This window comes from Heterocephalus glaber, unplaced genomic scaffold (assembly GCF_053883595.1).
Source record: "Heterocephalus glaber isolate CG9 unplaced genomic scaffold, H.glaber_assembly_v1.0 deba00000071, whole genome shotgun sequence".
Classification (NCBI taxonomy): Eukaryota; Metazoa; Chordata; class Mammalia; order Rodentia; family Bathyergidae; genus Heterocephalus; species Heterocephalus glaber.
Window position 1 is genome coordinate 10,281,710 of NW_028258137.1, and position 21,441 is coordinate 10,303,150.

A 21,441-nucleotide genomic window follows, 5' to 3' on the forward strand; every position below is an offset into this window, starting at 1 on the left:
CTGCCAGGAGGTACTCTCATGTAAGAGGCCACACTCCACAGTTATTGGCATGTCTCCTCAATGACTCAGGTGCAGCCCTGAAAACATTTATAACTCACTGTCTCTCTTTCTGCTTTAATCACAGCCCGGTACCTAGAAACATGCTTGTGCCTTTCACAGATAGCTAACTCCTCCTCCTGTGAGTATAGTGAGTATTAAACTGTTGTGGAATAGACTGGTTTGAATGCCAGAATATCAATCATAATACCCTAATAAGTAAGTAATCCTACATGCTATTTTGTTTTGCAAGAATAAAATCTATTATATATGCAAATGTTATCAGATCACCACGCATTCATCCACCAAGTACAACCACAAAATAGCACAATTACTCTCCCTTTTACTTCACCTGTGTGGGCACAGACAAAATTTGTATTTTATCTCTCTTTTAAAAAAAAAGTAATAAGTATTAAGTACTTATTGACTGCACATTATTTGCTAGGCACTATTCTAAGGGATTTGTATCTTATTTTTTTCAATTTACAGTAGCCACATGAGTAGCTTATTCCAGGCATCCAAATATGAAGCATAGGTTCAGAATTTCAATAATTTTCCTGAGATCACACAGTCATTGAAATTATTTACTGGACCCCAATCCTGTTGGACACCAAATCCTGAGATTTTTTTGTGTATGAACTACTTTAGGCTTGAGATATTCTTTCCTTCACTGCAGTTATATCCTCTACAGTGTCTTGTTTTGTTTCCATTTTGGGTGCTTTGTTTTGGTTTTTTTGTTTGCCTGAGCGCTATGTTTTAAGTAACGCTAGGCATCATAAATCTGATGGACCCTGTCTTTTTTTCTTGTATCTAGGCTTTTGAAGAACATTTTCCTTGGCTCCATTTTTTTTCACATTTTAGACCTAATGATAAAAGTACTGATTAAAAGCTTAATATGATGACAATCACTCTTTTAAAAAAAAAAAACTGAAGATTAGAGAGACTGCATCGCTTTCTGTTATGGGCTTTAATCATTTCCAGAGAGTTCACTGTATCATTCTTAATTAGCCGTATACTTAAGGACTTGTGTTCATTAACCTAGGAAATCTCAACACTGGCTGTGGAAAGACTTAATGGACTTCTTTCCAGGAAATCAGAAGAAAGAGAAATTTAGTAGCTACATATTCATTGTTATTAAGTGAACGGACACAGATGCAGACATTCTGGCCCAGGTCTTCAGCCTCTGGAGGCCTGGTCGAACCCCTGACTGCTCCTGCCTCCCTACACAGGGAGAGCACATGAGAGCATCGCTCTGGGGCCCATATTCGCTGCACTGTGAGCTCCTTAAGCTCGCAGCTGGCCCTCAGCACCCAGCAACCTGCTGCTGCATAGGAGCGACTTTGTCACCACGCTGAAAACAAAGAAATCACAGTCCACCACCTCGGCAGCCACTCCTTCCGATGGACACACAGCCAGCCCTTCCATATCTGGATCCACACCCACAGCTTCAACCCATTTGGGGCCAAATCTTGTTTTTAAATAAATGGCATCTGCACCAAACATGTACAGGCTTTTTTCTTGTCAGTAGCCCCTAAACAATATGGTGTAATGACTATTTACCCAACATTTACATTGTATTAGGTGTCATAAATAATCTAATCTCCAGCATATTGGAGAAATGTATCAGTTCTGTTTTATCAAGGGACTTGTTGATTTGGGGATCTGCAGAGGGAATCCTGAAACAAATATCCCATAGATATGGGGAAACAACTCTACATTCAAATCTATATTTTTAGGGGGGAAAAAGCATTCTAGCATTGGAAATTTTTTTAACAATGATGAGAAATAAAAAAGGAAATATATATATATATATATTTGGGGGGGGGGGCATACCGGGGATTGAACTCGGGACCTTGCACTTGTGAGGCAGGCGCCAGAACCACTGAGCTAAACTCCTGGCCCGGGGAAATATATTTTTAATAGCAACACAATCAGGACAGTGCTTTTCATATTTCTTCTATAAGGTTGAATAAAATTTCTATAGGCTTTAAAAATGATCTTACTTTTGAGTCAAATTGCAGTGAAGATTTACCTCTCTGGTAAAAATCTGATGTGAAACATATTTTAAAACCTCACTTTTACAAATTGAAAACAGTTTTCCTTGGAAATTATTGTACAAAAATGTAAACTTTAAAACCTACAATGTGGAGTCAGTCAACGAGTATTTATTTTTTTCAGAGCTAAGGATAGAGCAAACAAATTCTCCGCAGTTTAGGCATCTTACAGTTTATTGGAGAGGAGAGATGATAAACATACAAAGAGAAACTAAATGAGAATTTTGAAGAGTCATAATGCAATGAGGAAAATACACTGGACAACGTGGTGGAGTGTATCTGGAGCAGGAAATTACCTTGATGGATTGGGTTGTTTTTTCTGTTTATTTTAAGGATGACTCTTTTCATAGCTCTATTTTTCTAGTGCCTATGGATATTATTACCTAATCTCCTGGCTCTATTCTTTTTCAAAATTTGTGAGATTCCTTGTGATTTTGTCACCTTTATCAGATTGTCCCTAGGGGTGGGAGTGTGCATTTGCTTGTGTGTGTGTGTGTGTGTGTGTGTGTGTGTGCATGTTTGTGTTTCTCAATACTCTACAGAGGACACAGTGAGATCTTTCCATATGCACACACAAACTTTTATTTGGCTTAGAAAATTTCATATATTGTGCATACAACTATTGTTTCACTTCTGCCCTTTTTATCCTCCTGGAATGCCATTATTCACATTAGGTCTTCTCTGTGTATTCCCCAAACCTATTTTAATTTCCCTCCTTATTTTCATATAGGACCTATTCCTGTGTGAACCAAATGCTTTTTCATTTACTTGATATTCCAGGTGATAAATTCAAGTATCAATAAAGGTCATTCCTTCCAATTGAATTTTTTAGTTTCAGGAAAAATAATGTATTTTTTAGTTGCTCAACATCTTTTGATGCTTTACTACAATTATCTTAAATTTCTCATTCTACATTTCATTCATGTTGTTGTCTGTGTCCTTGAATAGCTTTATTTTCACAGGAATCTCTCTGGTTGTTCAGGGGTTGTTGTTTTTTTATCCCTCCCTTTTGTTGGTGTTAAATCCTTTTAAGGATGGAATTTTATTTTAAACCTGCTCTCAGTTGCTCACTTACTTCCTGCTTTAGGTGCCTGAAACCCAGAGAATGCAGACCACATAGCAGTCTGTGGCCCTGGACAGTAGGGGCAGCCAAAGACCTCAGGAGAAGTCTCTCCTCTGTACCAACCCTCAGAATAGAAAAGGCATGGTCCAAATCTCAGGTCATCCTCAGCTCCTTGGGAAAGAGGAAAAAAACCAACTGATGTTTTCTAATGCTGCTCTTTCCCTACACATGGTTCAAATTCTCTTCCTGAGACTCTCCTAGGCTGGTTGGCCCCCAGGTGCTCCAATCCTCCAACTCAGAAGGTCAGGTCGGGAGTTTCCAGATCCACCCCTCCTGCTGGGCTGGACCAACAACTCTCTGTCAGGACAAGTGATGGCTGGAATTAGAATTGGGAGTGAAAACTGCAAGGGACTTAGCAGCCATTCCACAGCTGAATTCAAACAAAATAGCTCTATCCCAAGTTGCTTGTGAATATGGCCTTAGAAACACACAGTGTTAAGGGCTGGGATTTAGCTCAGTGGTTTCGTTGCCTGCTGCGCAAGCGCAAGGACCCGGGTTCAATCCCCGGTACCAAAAAGAGAAAAAAAGAAATACACAGTGTCATTTATCTGCTTTGACAATTATGCTTATAATGCTAATGAGAAAAAAAAAAAAAGTCCTGTTATCTGATTCCTAAAATGCCAGCACAGTGTAGAGGCTAGAAAAGTAGACCTGGAAGAAGGAATTGAAGACAGCTGTCTACTTCATCACAGCAATCCTGATAAGAAAATTATATTTTGGATGGCTCTAGTTATAAAAATCTTAACTGACTCAGATTCTTGGGTGGCCTTGCCTATTAGAAAAGAAACCTCAGTTGTATATGCTAACATAGAGCATGACTTTTGCTGGTATAAGGAAGAAACCTTTTAACAAAACATCTACAAGAAAAATGGAGTACCAAGAAATTAGAATTTGATGGAATGTCTTTCCGTTACAGAGGAAGGACTGTTTCTTGGAAGATATGTCAGTGAACGAACAATTACAACAAGTACATTATGAAATTTCTTCTGACTCTCATAACCAAAACAAAATAAAAAAGAAAAATATAGGATCTCGGAAAGCAAATATAAATACTTTATAATGTCATACCTATGAAAGGGGGCCATTTAATAAAAACAATTTCAATACATTTAATGCATAAAGATAAAGAATGTTTGGCAGAAAATGGTGCTACAAATTGAAAGAGGGTCAGAGCTGGAGCTAGGCAGGACAGTCTGGTCATTGCATAAATCACTCAATACAAAGAGTGAGTGGAAAGGCAAAATGGCAAAGCAGACTACAAATACTATTTGGATAAAGGAGAAGTTAATCATAAAAGGTATTTGCTTGCTGAACCTACTATCCTAAAATATAATCTTGAAAACCTAATTAATACAAAAGTTATTTACAGGTAGGTTTCTCACACTGACCTGTATTTCTCTTTTGCTTGCAGTATAACCTGTCTTATCTTAAGTACTATTTGACAAGATATTTGAAAAATCACAGTGTCTTTAAGAAATCTAATGAAACTTTCTGATGTAACTTTTTGGCTTTGAAGCAGGTTTTATTTAAAATATCCTGGAGACTGAAGATTGTTACTGAAACTCTCCTGGGGAGACTGAGCAGATATCCTCTTCCAGACCACACACTGTATTTACATCTGGCCTAAATCAGAACCAAAGAACTCAGTGCACTTCCTGCCTCTGCAGGCTGCAGAAAGTTAAATGATCCCTATGGGTCATTGTCTGTAAATACACCTACCCAAGCTGCTGCTTAGAATGAGTGAGCACAATCTTCAGACTTTTATTAAACTCAGATCCTAACATAAAAATCAACCCACAAACAGAACTCACAACTTAATTTTACAACGATGTTGGATATGAAAGGCAAATGGAACAGAGTTGATTAATCATAAAGGACCATCAACTGAGCTTATTTGATGCCACTCCATATTCCCCACTAACACCACAAAGCACCAACTAATTTGGCCACTGTTCTTGTGCCGTTATATATTTGACATGAAAAGTAACAAACAGCAATTATGAACTTCATTCAGCCTTTGAAGAGCGATTTTCAGTCATTTTTACAATGCCTTTACATATATCATTATTCAGAATGGGGGCACACTTTCTCATGCAACTTTAAGATTATGTAATTATCTTAATTGGGATTTTTTTTTAATGTGGTAGAATTGTAGTCCAATAAAAGCTTAATGAATTAGCAAAATAATTTATATTGGAATATTTCCTTTAATTAATTACATCTTAGAAAAATCTCTTCTATCATTTTCTCATAAATATTTATCTTAAGGGAACACACTGACAAATCATTCACTTTGAGGATGGGACACACGCAAGTGGTAAACAACATACTTAATAAAGAAACAGCACCAGGCTGCCTCCCTTTTCACAAGGAAGATGAGAACTAAGGAATCACTTCCTCTCCACCCTTCAGTACACAATTCTACAAATGAGTCTGGACTGTGACGCCAATTTTTTACTCCAGTTACTGTTAACAAGCATGACTAGCAGATATATGAAACAAGAGGAGGTAATTTTTAGGTAACAATACCAAATTGTGCTATGATGACATGGAAACCATCTCTAATGCTCCATTTCACTTAACAGATGATACAGGCTGAATTCAAATTTCACTGCTGTTATTCTGACTTGTCCTAGGGTATATCATCAGCCTGAGCCATTCAGTACCGCCTCCATGTGGCTGTGTCCTTCTCTCAAGGGTTCTGTGTCCACATCCTACAGCCCAGCCTCTAGTCTCCTCTCTCTTCTATCTGTTCCCAGCTTTTAATAAATGCAGGGACAGGCTTTATATTTACTTATTTCTGACAAGACACATTTTATACATAATAATAATTAACAAAATCAACCGTCTCTCTATTTTAGAAACTATTGTTGTTTTGCCACTGCACGAAAGATTTCAGAGTTAGTATCTGAAAAATACAACATTTTAGATTGAAGACTAGCTTTTATCATTGCTATTTTCTGGAGGATAAGCAGAGCTGTTTTATTGTAAGTGACTGCCAAATGAAAGTACAGTAATGAGAGCAACATCATCATAGGAGGAACATACTCACCTACCCCACAGGGGCCACATGCTCATGATTACACGTTCCTCTGACAAAAATCCAAAATTCCACTTTATCATTTGCTCTGTAATTACATCCAGGTAGTATCTTTCTTTTGGCATCATGAATGGTCTCTATCTGGTCTATGTTCATGTGTCATGGTTTGGACAAAAAGATGTTTTTGACGCTAGCCCATTTCAAATGAGATGAACAACGCTCTGGAATCTACCAAAGTCTTCACAAGGATGAAGTCACACTATGCTTTAAAAACTGTCTGTGACAACTTAGTTATTAAAAAAATAAAAAATGCAATGGATTGGATTAATTTTTAAAGACTTTTAGGTGATTTATTATTTTCTCTTAATCTAGCTATACTTGTCTTTTAAATTTTATATTTAAAATAACTGCTCCACTATCCTGAGAGTCATGTCACAACACAGTGTAAGTATAGTATAGTATAAAACAAGTGTCCTCAGTTTACCTAGGTCACCTTTTCTTCTCACCTCTAGGGCCTGAGGCAAGTTTTACATAAAGGGTTTCTGTACATTGAAGGTTGCCCTTCAAGCTCTTCAGGGACATGAGTGCACTCACTTCTTGCTGACTACACATTTCATTTACATTTGGCCTAAATCTGCCCTGCAGTGATCTGGATGCACTTCCTGGCTCTGCAGTCTCAGAAAAGAGAAAGGATCACTATTGGTCATCCTATCACATTTACAAAAGGTATTGCTCAGAATAAGTGAAATATTTGTCAGAACTGTATTGAAACAAATTATACAACTGTTCCAACTTATAAAATTATCCAGGCACATAACTCTGAGTTTAATGATCTGAGTGAATATGAAGAGTAAATATAATATAGTCTATTGATTATGGGGTTATCTGAAGTGAGCTGCTTGGCTGAAACCTGAATCTTCCCACCACAGCTCAGAGCTATCAGTGCAGTATTTTTGCCACAGTTTCTGAGTTGTTCTGTGTTTTAAGTGCAGCAGGGAGTTAGAGATCATTACCATACCGTAGCACAGTGTGACAGTGTTTTTTAACCCACCTCGCTCAATATCTGCTATTTATGTTTACCAATGACAGTGATCCAAAATGATCCCCAAATTCCTTCCTAAGTTTAAGAAAAGGACACTACTGGAGAAAGTCACAAGAGAACAGGCATTTTCTTAGTTTCTGGGTTTCCATCTGTAAAATTAGTGGATGGTCAATTCTTTAAGCTTTTTGGTTGAAAAGTGTAGGCAAACTGTAACTTCTGAACAGACAGACAGACAGACAGACACACACACACACACACACACACAGAGTCAATGTTTATATTCTGCTCCCTTAAAATGTATCTAGAAATTATCTTTAAAAAAGAGATGTGTCTTAATATGTCTTAATTTGTAGGGTAACTTACGACTGTTTTATCTAAAATAGTACCAGGGTACATTATACTTTATTAGATATAACATGATTCTATGATCATGTTCTGTAAGGGCAGATGTAATATTTACCTTCTTAGGGGTATTCTCTATACATTGTAGGTGATCACAAAGCAAGTGTTAAATTAATAAAAGAATCAATGAGCCAATGGGCTTATAAAAATGAGAACCATAAAAATGTGCCTCAAAGATACCTAGTTAGAAGGTCTCAACTGCCAACCTCTGAAATCTATTTTCTCCCTGTGCAACAGCATGCTTCCTCAGAGCTACTCCTAGCCGATGGCTGATCACACACAGCAGGCACTCTAAGACGGGCTTATTCCCAGGAAGCATAGGACTCCTCTGACTTTGCCTCAAGGGCTCCCCAAACACTACTAAATCTGCCTGAGATTGCAGAGTGGCCTGGCATACCTCTTTCTGATCTTTCCTCCCTGTCTCCTTCACCTGTGGAGAGTTACCTGGCTCAGCCACCAGTGACCATTCCCTCCCCATTTTCTCTTATGTAAGTGCTCTCTTAAGAAAGTCTTTGGCAGCTGTTTCTCTGATGACATGAACTAACACAGTAGGTAACTTCAAAACTGGGTGATGCTTTTTGAAAAATTAGCTCCACTATTTAACCATCTTGCTGATCTACTTTACTATAAATTAATATATTACGCAAAAAATACAATAATATACTCTCTAACACTTATAATGAATTCATGTACCCCACAAAATAATTAGTCTCCTTTGAATTACAAATGATTAGTCCTGAATCAAGATCCACACCTTAGGCACATGTTAAATAACTGATCACTTATCCTTTGGGGAGAATGAATTGATTCAGAATATAAATTTCATCACTCAGTTTGGACTTTAATTTTATTTTTCAACATTAGTGATATGCATTTGAATACTATACAACTTGAATATAAACATTAACATCCTTAATTCCATACTAATATCCCCTATTCATTTGCAAAAAGAAAAATATGTATTAAACGGCATTCTATTTAGTTAATACATTCCTCCTCACACAATGCAAATCAGTTTCCTAATTACTTCATAAAATATTTAACATATTTCTACTCACAAAAATATCTTTATCAGTAAGTGCCATTAAATTTAGAGGTAATAATGTGATTTTTATCGATATTACACATTATAGTTAGAATTTTCCGTCTTATACACTTTAGGTACATGCCTCATTTCACAACCTGATGAAAGGAAGAGCTCTTGAGATCAGGAGTTGTTCCATTTATTTGATTTTTTTTTTCATTACTTTCTGCTACAGTTTATGGTATATCTACACCAAGAATCTACTTAATGTGTCTTCTTGGTAGCAGGAATGCAGTATCAGCTCGCAGACCCACACAGTGATAGCAAGCATCTAGTGATGTGGCATTTGGGGGATGGATTCTCCCACATGATCAGTTGCACATATTCTATGAATAACAGCAGCAGTTATGTGCAAGTCAGCATATGGAAGACAGAACAGGGAGCAAAGATTGATATTCAGCAATGGTTTTCAGCAGACTGTCCACTGCAGAGGAGGAGGCTCTACCCTCTGATATCCTCAGCCTCGCTTTTCCTGGGTCTTTCCTTCTTTGCCAACTGCTTCCTCCAGGGATGACAGCATAGGAAAGAGAGTGAGCCCCAGAGTTATGACAAGTTATGGTTTTGATGTTGCTGCTGCTCATTTGTCTGTTTAGATTTGAGCCCTGATAATTTTTTTTAATTTTTGAGTTAACATGTAATAATTGTACATATGGTGTACAGTGTGATATTTCAATACACACACATTATGTGTACTGATCAAATTGGAGTAATTAGCATTTCCATCTCCTCATTTCTTTATGTTTGGAGCCTGAGCTCCCCTCCTCTCATTCTTCACAAAAAATATAACAGGTCGATGTGAACTATAGTTCATACTCCACGTTACTCCTTTAACAAGCTGTATTTTGATACCTATTATCCAACCTCCCTCTCTCTCCCTCCCCTAAACTCTTCCACATATGAGAGAACATGCGGTATTTGTCTTTCTGATTTTGGCTTATTTCATTTAACATTGTAACCTCCACTTCTATCCATTTTGCTGCAAAAGACAGGATTTCATTCTTCTTAAAATTTCCTTCAGCTTCACTTACTATCCCATAATTATAAACGAAATAAAATCCTCTATCATTATGAAAAAAATGACACCAAAAGCACTGACAAGTCCAAATTTAAATAGCCAATTCATAGAGGTCAGTGTCCTTACCTCTACACTGGCCTGAAATATACATATTTCCCAATGACATACGTGAAATAAGTATTTTCTTCTGTTTTTAGCTGAGAGCCTAGCCATTGCTTCTATATATTTGATATGTAGTCTAGAACTAGTAATCATGTACACAGACTGAAACTGCATAGAGTTTTATTTGCTAATTAGACCTCAGGGACCAGAATTTGAATCAACTCTAGAGTTACAGAATAAAGTAGAATCACCACCTCATGCCAAATATGCTACTATGTATGCATCCTTAGAGCAAATGATATAAATATCAACCTTAAAAGTTGGATTTATATAAGTAACACTGTGAGATACTTGAAAATTTTCAATTAAGCTTCCAAATAACTAACTAGTATTCTGCACACATCTTTTATGTCCACTATGGCACACTGGAAGGACGTTGCAATTCGTGATATTTCTGCTGTTTTGAAAATAAGAGCACATCATTTTGGTGCTCATCGTACTACATGAACACCTATAAATATTTATAAACTTAGCTATTAACCTTCTCGAAGGCCAACATTTTGATCATTCACCCATGGGTTTAATCAAACATTCTCGAGATTCTGAGACTATGTACAGGGAATGTGAAGAATGATTAATCGAGGTACAAATAACTGAAAAGGTCAAAAATACAAGATTCCATTCACTATCCTGGATAAAATAGTCAAAGTTAGTGTCAAATATCAGACTAGGAACAAAACCAGTCAATAAGAGCCCCCACTCCCATTCCTGATTATCAAATAATATGAAATATCAATAGTTTATAATTTATAACTAAAAATAATATCTTTAAAAATTTATTGCCCCGTTTTCAATTTAGTTCTTGTTGTAAAGTATAAAAATGTATACATATTTTGATGTTAAAATGGCAAGAACATGCTTCTAGTTCAGAGCTATAATGAGAAGTAATGATGAAAATAAAAGAATTATAGGACATTTAGATTGAGTTTAAACAAGAGTGACTGGCAACTACAACAATACAAGACAAACAGGATCCAAACCATAAGCTAAAATGTATCTGCTAGCTGGAAGAAAAGCAGTTACTTTTACCTTCTAGTTCTTTTAGACTTTGTCTTGGTTTTATCATGAGATGACAGTTCGTATGATTGGCAGTTGATTGCTACAGAACTTGTATTTCTTCCTTCCTTTGATATTTTTGAAGAGTGAAAACAAAATTGTATTTCATTATGCTGGATTGACACATGACAGAGACCAGAGTGACTTTACTGTCAAAGAAAGATGCTTGTTCATCCTGCAGGAAGCCACTATTCACTGTTCTATATGCATGCCTTACCTTCATTATTCAAAACATAATTAAACAAGGCAAGAGATTTCTTTAGGTATGTTGTGTGTGTGTGTGTGTGTGTGTGTGTGTGTTGTATGTATGTAATTTGACTCTTCTGATCCAAACTTATGTCTCATGACTTGGGGAAAGGTTGTTTTTTTTACTTACCTAAAATCTTGCCCAATATCAGAGATCTGACTGCAGTGAATTCGGAACCTGAGGACAGGTATATTTGTCTCCTTGTATTCTCATCAATCTTCAAAATGAGATACAAACATCCAAATGGGTGTCATTTTGTTGAGGAAAAGACAGGAAACAAAGAAAGAAAAAAGAAAGTGATAAAATAGGCAATTGTTAGTATGTATTGCCCTAAAGATTTCTTTAAAAATCAATTTTAAGACTTAGCTGTTTAAAAAAGTGAACATTATTTTCTATACTATATTCAGATACCACTTTGCTCCATTGCTATCCTTTTATATTTCCTTACTTTTCTGCACTATTTAAGGAATTCAAAATTGGTAAAGCCAGCCAAAAGGTATGAGTTATTTTTCACCTCAGCATTTTACATAGCTTAGTATTTTTACTGGAGTCATGCAGCTAGGAAAATTTCTTCTACATAGAGGCTGAAACATTGATGCTTTTCTTCAAAAGCTGCTAGAGTGAATAATTCCACTTTATCTGTTGTGACTCACATCCTTTTTTAAAATTGTTCTGATAACACAATCATAATTCTCTGTTCTAGAATTATATTTGCATTTATACCAATCCTATAAATAAATAGGTTTCCTTGGACTGGTGATGGGGCTACCCGTAGTACATGATGATAAACTGGACATCATTTCCCTACTGAGCAAAGTGAAACCAGTAAGGAAAGTCTGGCATTTTAAGTGTTAAATAGTAATAATATCTTGGACAGAATCTTACTGCTTAAAAAAGCTACACTTGATGGTTTATAATCTGTAGAAGGCCACTAAGATGTGTCTTTATTTATTCTGGTTATGATCAAGCTTCTGCTATAAATGCTCCATGCTGAAGAGTCAAAATCACAAAGTGGCTTCTGATGAATTTTCTACATTACCTCCACAAGGACCATCCTTTCTTCTCGGTTAATCTTTACGTGGTGAAGTTGCCCATCAGCCATACTTTTAAAATCAAAGTTAATAACATCAGGTTCTTGATATTTGCTTAGCTTGTACCTTATTTGGAAACTTCCTAAAGCAAGAAAAGAAGTTATATTTTTGGTAATTTTAAAAACTATAAAAACTCAAAATCCTTTTATTATTATTCATTTTCAGGGGAAAATTCACATTCATTTAGATGTACCCTCTAAACATAGTTCCTAAATGTCAGTTTCTCAGTGAAATTACAATATTTTCAATGTCAAGACCAAGCATATTGCTCATAAGTCATCTCTTTTCTGCAAATCTTTAATTTTCATTCCTTAAAGTCAACTCTGAGATTAAGCATATGCAAATTTCTGCACTAGGCTTTAACTTAAAAGAAAGAAAAATAAGACTAAATATTTCTGAAATGCAAACTCTTCTGAAAGAATGCAGTAACATTCTCTTTCTATGATTTGTATTTTTCAAATATATATCTCTCACTCCTGGAAGACAATTAACTAGTGGAAATATTATAAGAAAATGTAGTTTTACTAAAGATGAAAAATATTTCCAAGTAGTCATGGCCATAGACTTTGGGATGACATTAGGGTGAAATGAATGGCTTTGAACCAAACTTACCATTACAATTAATATCACTCAATTGCTTGCAGAGATTGTAATTAATTTGTTTCACAGGACACCTTACAATTTAACAAAGAAATTGTCCTAAAATATCGATAAGCTTCAAGCTCAAATCATAAAGTGAGTATAAATATATTTATTGACCAATAATATTATTTTTGTGGTGTTCAGTGTCCTTGGGCCATATTATATTTGGTTGAAATACATATTCACATAGGTGTATGTGTGTTTTTCTCATGTATAGTATTTATTTCTAAATTTTTCACCTTTAATCTAAATATAGGGGAGAGAAAAATAGCAATAAGTGGTTTTCTATGACAAGCTTTCTATAGCAAACACACTTCCTAATCCACACACCATTACCCTCCATGGAAATTCCAATATTTCCCATGACTATTTTATTGCCTATTATTAGAACCAACAGATCTTCTCATGGATACTTTCTTATGTATAATATTGGTTCATTAACACTCCCTAAATATTTCTTTACTTTGTTTAGAAGGAAATATTTGTTGGATATGAGACATTTTATTTCAAAATGAACCAGAAAATCAATACTGATATTCATGTGAAATAATAAAGAGGTCCTAGTAATAATATAATATAACAAATGAACTAACATTCACATTGCATTTTTAAAATTATCAAAATGACAAGAGATAAAATAATCATAATTATTTAAAATAATCCTCTTAGATTAGACTTATGAAAAAGCAAAATGAAGAGAGGACATAGGCACACTCTTTTTCTCCTTGTAGTTTGAGAAGTAAAAACTCAAGAACGATCCATATTATTACTGCCTTAATGTTCTAATTCAATTTTCTCTCTCTCTCTCCCATCTGAAAAGCACTCACCATTTTTGGCAATGATAACTGAAAGGTATTCTTTGTAAAAGGAGCTCATATACAGCAGTAAGCTTGGTGTTCTTGTTGTTCGGAAGCTAAATGTAATCATTTCTCTGCTCAGCTTCATATCACCATGAAATGAAGCAGCATGGGAGCTGGAGTTTTTGCTTAAGGAGTAATTTTCTTGAAAATTGTAAATCACTGATGAGCCAGATCCAAAATACGCAGAAATCTCTGAAATGACATGCACATTTTATGTTAAAAAATTTAACTCAAGGATCTTGGTTTTATTATAATTAATTGATATCTTAATATTTTTAAATCATAAACTCCACAGATAGAAGAAACAGCCTCAAAGTAGAATAACATGGTAAATTAATAGAGCTTTCATAATGGCCCTTGAAACGGCTTTATGTTAGAATGACATATAATTAATTCATTAGTATAACTTTACAATTGAAAGCTTAATGCTGTCTTAATTGAGTTCATACATAAGCCAGGCTACTTGTCCTTTACCTCCTTGAATATCCATTTTCTTATTTAAATTTTAACTCCCATCTATTACTTTGTAGATAGGATAAACTAGCCTTTCTATGATAGGAAAGGAAGTACGAAGAATGCTTTTTCTTTCCAGGATCAAGAAGCAGAAATTTGCCTCTTTGTTTAAATACTTTCTCAATTTCACTGTGCTCTACAAAAAGAAGACTAAGTCTAGCATTACTGTTGAAAAGGGGGAAAGACATTCATTCAGCAGGGATCAACAAAAGGAACTATGCAGTCTATTTTAAATCATCTATCAAAAGTGTAACACTTTGCCCATATGAGATTAATATCCCAAATTTACTAACATAAACACTCAAATATATATGAATGGAAATGAAGAGGATGGTGGGAAGGCTAACTTAGTTTGAAACCTGGAACTTGCCTCCAAAATATAAAGGGCTCATTGTCAAATATGCGTTGTAGATGATGCTTACTGGGTCATGTTGATGTCCCTCAGATTTCAAGATTTTAAAATTTTTATTATTTTTCAATAAAATAAAAAAGAATATAAAAATTTTATTATTTTCACTATCTATTATATACCTTTTATACACATCACAATATGAACATGCAGAATAGCATTCCTGATTGCACTTAGCAAGATAAACTGAAAATCATTTGTATCCCAAAATGAAGGCATGTTCTTCGGAAGGAAAAGTGCTCATAATTTTAACATTAAACACAAAAAGTGTCCTTGTTACCGTAAGTTGATTTTGAAATTACAGTTTATTCTTAATGAAAGCTGATGTCTTAAAAGGTACATTCTTGCCAAGTTTTTATTAACTGATCCCAATGCTTTCTTTGCAAATCAGGAGTTGCTTTGATTTGAAGCCAATTTGTTAGACTCCTTCAGGAAAAGGTTCAGTAGCCCAGAGACACTTGCACAAAGTAACTGAATTCAAATTAATTAGATGTCAGTTTTCTATGATACATTATGAAAAGATAACAAATATTTGTATAGTCAGAGAACTCTATGCAAATATTTGTATAGTCCAGAACACCACTACACTCAATTCTTTTCTTCCAGGACAGAGATCAATGAATGAGATTAGCTGTAAAATACTCTGCTATTTCATTTCACCAGCAGATACTCATCATATAGTACAACAAAGTATCCAAGTATCTCTATTTTGTTACATATTAATATTTAATGGAAAATATTTGGCAAAAAACAATCAAAAACAAAACTAAGGCTTTTTATATTCCTTTACATTGTTGAACATCTTCATCAAAAATAACAATACATCCTTGAATGATTTTAAAACAGAGAACTGCCAATGGGGCAGGGGACTGACAGCCATATTCTTTAAGAGCATCAACCAGAGACAGAAAAAAATAAAGCAGATTGAGCAGCTCACACTTGAAAACACCTAGAGGTGACTATTTGTGGATTTATCAGTGAGAGATGCTGGTTTTTCAAGAACTGAGTCAAATATCTAAGGAATTAAATATGACTGATATTCAATAGATACTTTGCAAAAGAAGTTCTGAAATAGAAGTATTTTTGTTCCAGATAGCTATGCAGAAAAAAATTGCCAGGTGTTCTATTCATAATAGGTGAGATTTCTTGTTGGAGTGGCTCACATCACACTCACCGTCGGAGCAGAAAGGCCCTGTGTAGGCAGAGGAAGAGCAGTCACAGAAGAACCCACTGGGCTTTTCTCTGCACTTCCCTCCATTGCGACACAACTTCCCGTAGCTGCTGCAATGTCCTCGACAACCTGGTTGCACCCCTGGAGTCACCGTGGCTCTTTCTTCCAGATCCAGGGCCATCCCGTTCAATTGCAGCGACCGGATACAGCCCAAAAAGCCTCTCTGTCTCGTGGCCGTCCCACCTAAAAGGGAAATACTGCAAATGCAAACATGTTCCCAGGTGTTTTATTCAGGATTTAAATACCAAACAAACCTGAGGCCTTAGAAGAACAATGATCGTGGTCTAGCTCAGAATGGCAAAAATTAGACAGGCAATTATTAATTTGGGAAACAAAATTCAGAACCAACTATAGACTTCAGGAAGACACAACAGGGCCAGTTGTGATGGTGCTTGTCTGTAATCCCAGCACTCAGAGGGCTGAGACAGGAGGATTTATGCCAGCTCAAGGCGAGCCTGAGCTACAAAAAGAGATGTTATCTCAAAAAACATACTCTACACATACAGAACATGAAAAGTTACATGAATTCCATATGTTTTGGAAGTTGTTAGAGATTTGTTTTCTAAAAACAATTTATTAAGTTTTAAGTTGAGGAAATTTTTTTCAGTCTCTTTATTGCACAGAACAAAACAAAAGGCCAGCTTCTACTTCCATTCAAAAGAATGACATGTATTGCAATTATGTTACACAGTTTTAGGTTTTTGTTGTTGTTGTCATCGTTGTTTAAGCACTTCTCCTACTCTAAGTATGTCCCAAAACCTGATTTGAGTCTGGTAGTTTTAGCTCTGAGAATTATGAAAGAATCCTGGAATGCTTCTATCTTAACTATACATTGATGTGGTCTTCTGGTTGCTATCCATTTGTCAAATCAATGGTAATTGAATATCCTTTTAATTTCTTAATTACTTTATCCTGGTATATTTCCAAGTGGTTTTTTTTTAAATATTAGCCTAGTGTGCATCACGTTATGCTTGGGAAACACAAAATTGGAAAACACTACTGATGAAGAAACAGTGACATACATCTCCTGAATACATAACTGCATATTTACCAAGTAATCCTCGAAGAGTCTATGATATTTGGGTGAAATCAGACCTCATTATCCTAAGGTGGAGGTTATCCACCCTAACTTTCAGGAATATGATTATCAAATAGAACTCATCTTAAAAATAGAAACTCAAAGCCAAGTCTACAGTCGAACAAGTTCAAAGGCCAACATGGATCACGTGTGATTCTTACTTAAAGGATCACTTGACCACCATTTTGTAAACACTGATAGGAACATAATCTTCAATTGAAATTACATATAAATTTGAGTGCAGGAATATCCTAAATTAATTCTCAGGAGTTGAAGTTGGAAAGTAGTACCCTAGTTTAGGAGGATCTATCATGGCTGATTAGAGGATTATATATTATAAGAAAAAAATATATATATATGAAGTATTTGAACCTTTAAAAAATACTCTTTGATCAATGAGTCAAAGGGTTGGTCCTTTGAAAAGATTAAAAATAGATAAATTCTTTCCCAAACTTAGCAAATGAGGGAAGGATGGAAAAGACCCATATCAAAGCAAATAGAAATGAAAAAGAGCAAAATCACAATGGACACCACTGAAATCCAGAAAATTATAAGTAACTAGTTTGAAACCCAGAAGAAATGAAGAGTCTAGACACATATGAATTACCAGAATTGAATCAATAAGATCTAAAAACCCTGAGCAATTCAAAAACAGGCAATGAATTTGAGGCAATAATAAAAACGTTACCAAATATGAAAAGCCCAGGACCCAGTGGATTCACTGCTGAATTTTACTGGAACTTCAGGGGACAATTAATTCCAGTAATCCTCAAACTCTTCCATGAAATTGAAAGGGAAGGAATGCTGCCAATCTCATTCCTCGAAGCTAGCATTATTCTGATACCAAAGCCAAAGAAGGACTTTAAAAAAGAAAATTACAGACCAATTTATGCTTAAATGAACATAAATGAAAAAATTTTCCACAAAAAATGCAAACTGAATACAACAAATCATTAAGATAGTACATTATGACCAAAAAATATCACCTATCATCCCAAGGATGCAAGGATATTCAAGAATAGACAAATAAATATGTGTAATAACCTAGATAAGCAGAAGTAAGGATAAAATCATACAATCATCTCAATAGATGAAGGAAACCCTTTGACCAAATTTGACATTCATTCATGATAAAAACCTTAATAAAAATTGGTATGGAAAGATCTTACCTTAAACTGATAAAAGCCACTATGAACATAACACATTTGGAAAAACTGAAAACACTCCCTCAAAAATCAGGAACAAGCAGACTCCTGTTCAATACAGTGCTCAAAACATTAGCTATAGCAATCAAGCAAGAGAAAGAAGTAAATAGGATTCAAACAGGCAAGGTAGAAGTTGCCTATCCTACTTTGTAAGGATATCCTTATTTGTTAAGAGGGCATTATCTTTTACATAGAAGATCCAAAAAATTCAACCAAAAGACTCTTAGAACTAATAAACAAATTCAGCAAAGTGGGAGGATACAAAGTAAACACACAGAAATCAATAGTATTCCTATACACCAAGTATGAACCCCCAGGAAGGAAATCAGAAAGAATTAAATAGTTAGCAGTTAAGCTAACCAAGTAAGTGAAAGACTTCTATAATGAAAACTATATTGTTCTGTAAAAAGAAATTGAGGAAGACATTGGAAAACAGGAAGACATCCCTGTTCTTGAATAGGCGGAACCAATATTGTCAAAATGGCATTATTATAAAAAGTGATATTTAGATTTAATGCAGTTTTGATAAAAACACCATCAGCTTTTTTCACCAAACTAGAAAATAATTCTAAAATTTTTATGGTACCAGACAAACCTAGAATAGCCAAAGCAATCCTGGGCAACAAGAGTAAAGCAGGAAGCATTATAATTCCAGACTTCAAGTTACACTAAAAAGCTACAGTGATAAAAAGAACACAATATCAGCACAAAAACAGACATGTTAACCAATAGAATAGAATACAGAAAGCAAAATCAACCAAGCACCTTAAGCCAAATGATTTTTGACAAAGGGGCCAATAATATATCCTAAAGAAAAGATAATCTCTTTAACAAATGGTCCTGAGAAGCTTGGTTATCCATGTGTAGAAGAATGAATCTTGATACATTTTTCTCACCTTGTATTAAAATCAAATAAAAATAGATCAAAGACATATTTATGAAAACAGAAACACTGAATCTGCTGAAAGACAAAATTGGTAAAGTTCTTGAAGATGTAGGCATAGGCAAGGACACTCTGAACAGAGCTCTAATTATGCAAGAAAAATAATACCAAGTATCAACACATGGAATTATACATGGAATTATATCATAAGGCCTCTCTGTACAGCAAAAGAAACAACCAATAGTGTAAAGAGACAACTTCCGGAATGTGAAAACTTTTTGCCAGCTACTCAGCCAGAAGACTAATCTTTAGAACATAGAAACTCAAAGAATTAGAGCCCCCCAAAAATTAAAGATTCTATCAAACAATGGACAATTAAAATAGTCATTTCTCAGAAGAAGATGTATAAATGGCTAATAGATACATGAAAACGTCTAAATGATCCGAACAATTCCATTGAGTGATGATTAGATGGTCAGGGTGCCTCTTAAAATCAGCTCTACCTTTGAATAGATGGTGTCTCACCTCCAGAATCTCGTATGTACTCTACATGTTGTCTTTTTTCAGAACATGTTCATTTTCACCTCCTCCAATTCACTTTGCTAACACCTACTCTAGCCTCAATTACTTAGGCTCTCCTTATCCACAGCAATTCAACAGCTTTATTTTGTTGATTCTAAAATAAAAATTGCCATAAATCACTAAATGAATATATGTTGTCGTCTACTGGGCTTTACATTTCAGTAATTTATTTTGTCTCGTGGCCCTTTATTAGAATACACACTTGACAGGGGCCACTTCAATCACTGCTGTGTCTCCACCACAGAGAACAAACATGATAAGGGCTGGAGATAGAGTACACAAGCATAGGATGCACAAAGCCTTGGGTCCAACTCCAGCACCACAAAAAAGGTGCCTAACACATAAACCTGTGCAGTAACCATTCTGCTTTAGTCTAGTCTACTCTACTTATTAAATCACATAGCAGCAGGAAGAGAGAGAGGACTTAGAGCTTCCAGGGTTGAGGAGGGGAACACTTTCTGCCCCACAGGGATGCTTGGGATCCTGAGACTCAGACTTAGAACAAAACTCAAAGAGCATTTCAAAATAAATTAATTAGACATTTGTGGATAATGAAATATCATGCAGAATGAATTCCTGAGAACTTCAGCCTTATGGGGCACTACAACTACTTAGACTTCAGGTTCATACACATGACGGCCTCTGCCTAAATCACTGCATTTAAATTTCTATATTCAAACTGCTTCAGTTTGCATAATTTGTACCTCTTCAATGAGAGATACAAAGATCTTCATTGTGTGGGTCATGGTTTCTATTTATAAATCTAGAGGCAGAAAGATGTGGAGCATTTCCATCTTAGGTTATTTGGTCATGACAAGTAAGGAGTTGATTTCACCCCCAAGGTTAGAATAGCTTCAATCTGCTTGCTTAATTCCTCCTCCATTTAATCAGCCTCTTGTCACTCCTGAACTATCTCTGCTCTCCTTTTCTCAGGACTCTTCTCTTTTTCTTTCCATATCAACCTGCTATGCACCTTAGATTCACGTTTCTCTGGTCTCCCACACTACTAACTCAACTCAGCCCCCAAGGCTCAAAGTCTTTGGCCAAGATTCTTTGTCACCCTCGCTGGAGTTTTCCATGCTGGGTAAGGCAGCCTGTAGTCTGTTTTACCTTTGGCACAGGAACCTTTGGGAGAGAGCAAGCTGCTGTGGAGTCCAGATTGGAGGTGTATCTCTAGTGTATCTCATTGACTTCATGTTATAGTATATTAAATCATGGAACAAGTCTACACTGTAAAATAGCAAAATCACTTTGTTATACATTTGTTGCTCTGCAACATCCACATGGCTCTAATTCAAGGAATTATCTTATTCTGCCAGTAGCAAAATAATAGCTAATAACTTGGAGTCCAACAAGTTAATATGGTCCATCGGTATCTACTATAATTCAATTTTTTCTTGTTTTGAATGATGAAGAAATAGAGGCATAAAGAAGTTCAAGGATTGGCCTCAGGTGCAACTGAGAAAATAAAGAATAAATATATTTGATTAGAAGCAGAGGTTGATTAAATCCAGAGGTGGCTTTCATTCTAAGGCAGCCTCTTTTATCTCCAATCCAAATTGTGGTTAAAAAGGGAAGTCTTTATTTTCTTCTACATCTCAAATCATCTTGGGTTTGAATGTCATTTAAGTCCTCCAAGATTTATTTAGCAGCTCTTTATGGGTACTGTGTCTGACACTGGGGGTA

General features: G+C 35.5%; 1 protein-coding gene across 5 annotated transcripts in view; it reads right to left on the bottom strand.

Annotated features, from left to right (window-relative positions):
- The window catches only part of Cntnap4 (contactin associated protein family member 4), a 307,565-nt gene that overhangs the window by 47,460 nt on the left and 238,664 nt on the right, over window positions 1-21,441 (bottom strand). For all 5 annotated transcript variants that reach the window (XM_087204279.1, XM_004842822.3, XM_087204275.1 and 2 more), the window contains 4 exons: window positions 15,951-16,190; window positions 13,822-14,046; window positions 12,301-12,434; window positions 11,391-11,478 (listed from right to left, as the gene is read on the bottom strand). In XM_087204279.1, coding sequence (XP_087060405.1) covers window positions 11,391-11,478; window positions 12,301-12,434; window positions 13,822-14,046; window positions 15,951-16,190 — 687 coding nt within the window. The remainder of the gene's footprint in view (window positions 1-11,390; window positions 11,479-12,300; window positions 12,435-13,821; window positions 14,047-15,950; window positions 16,191-21,441) is intronic.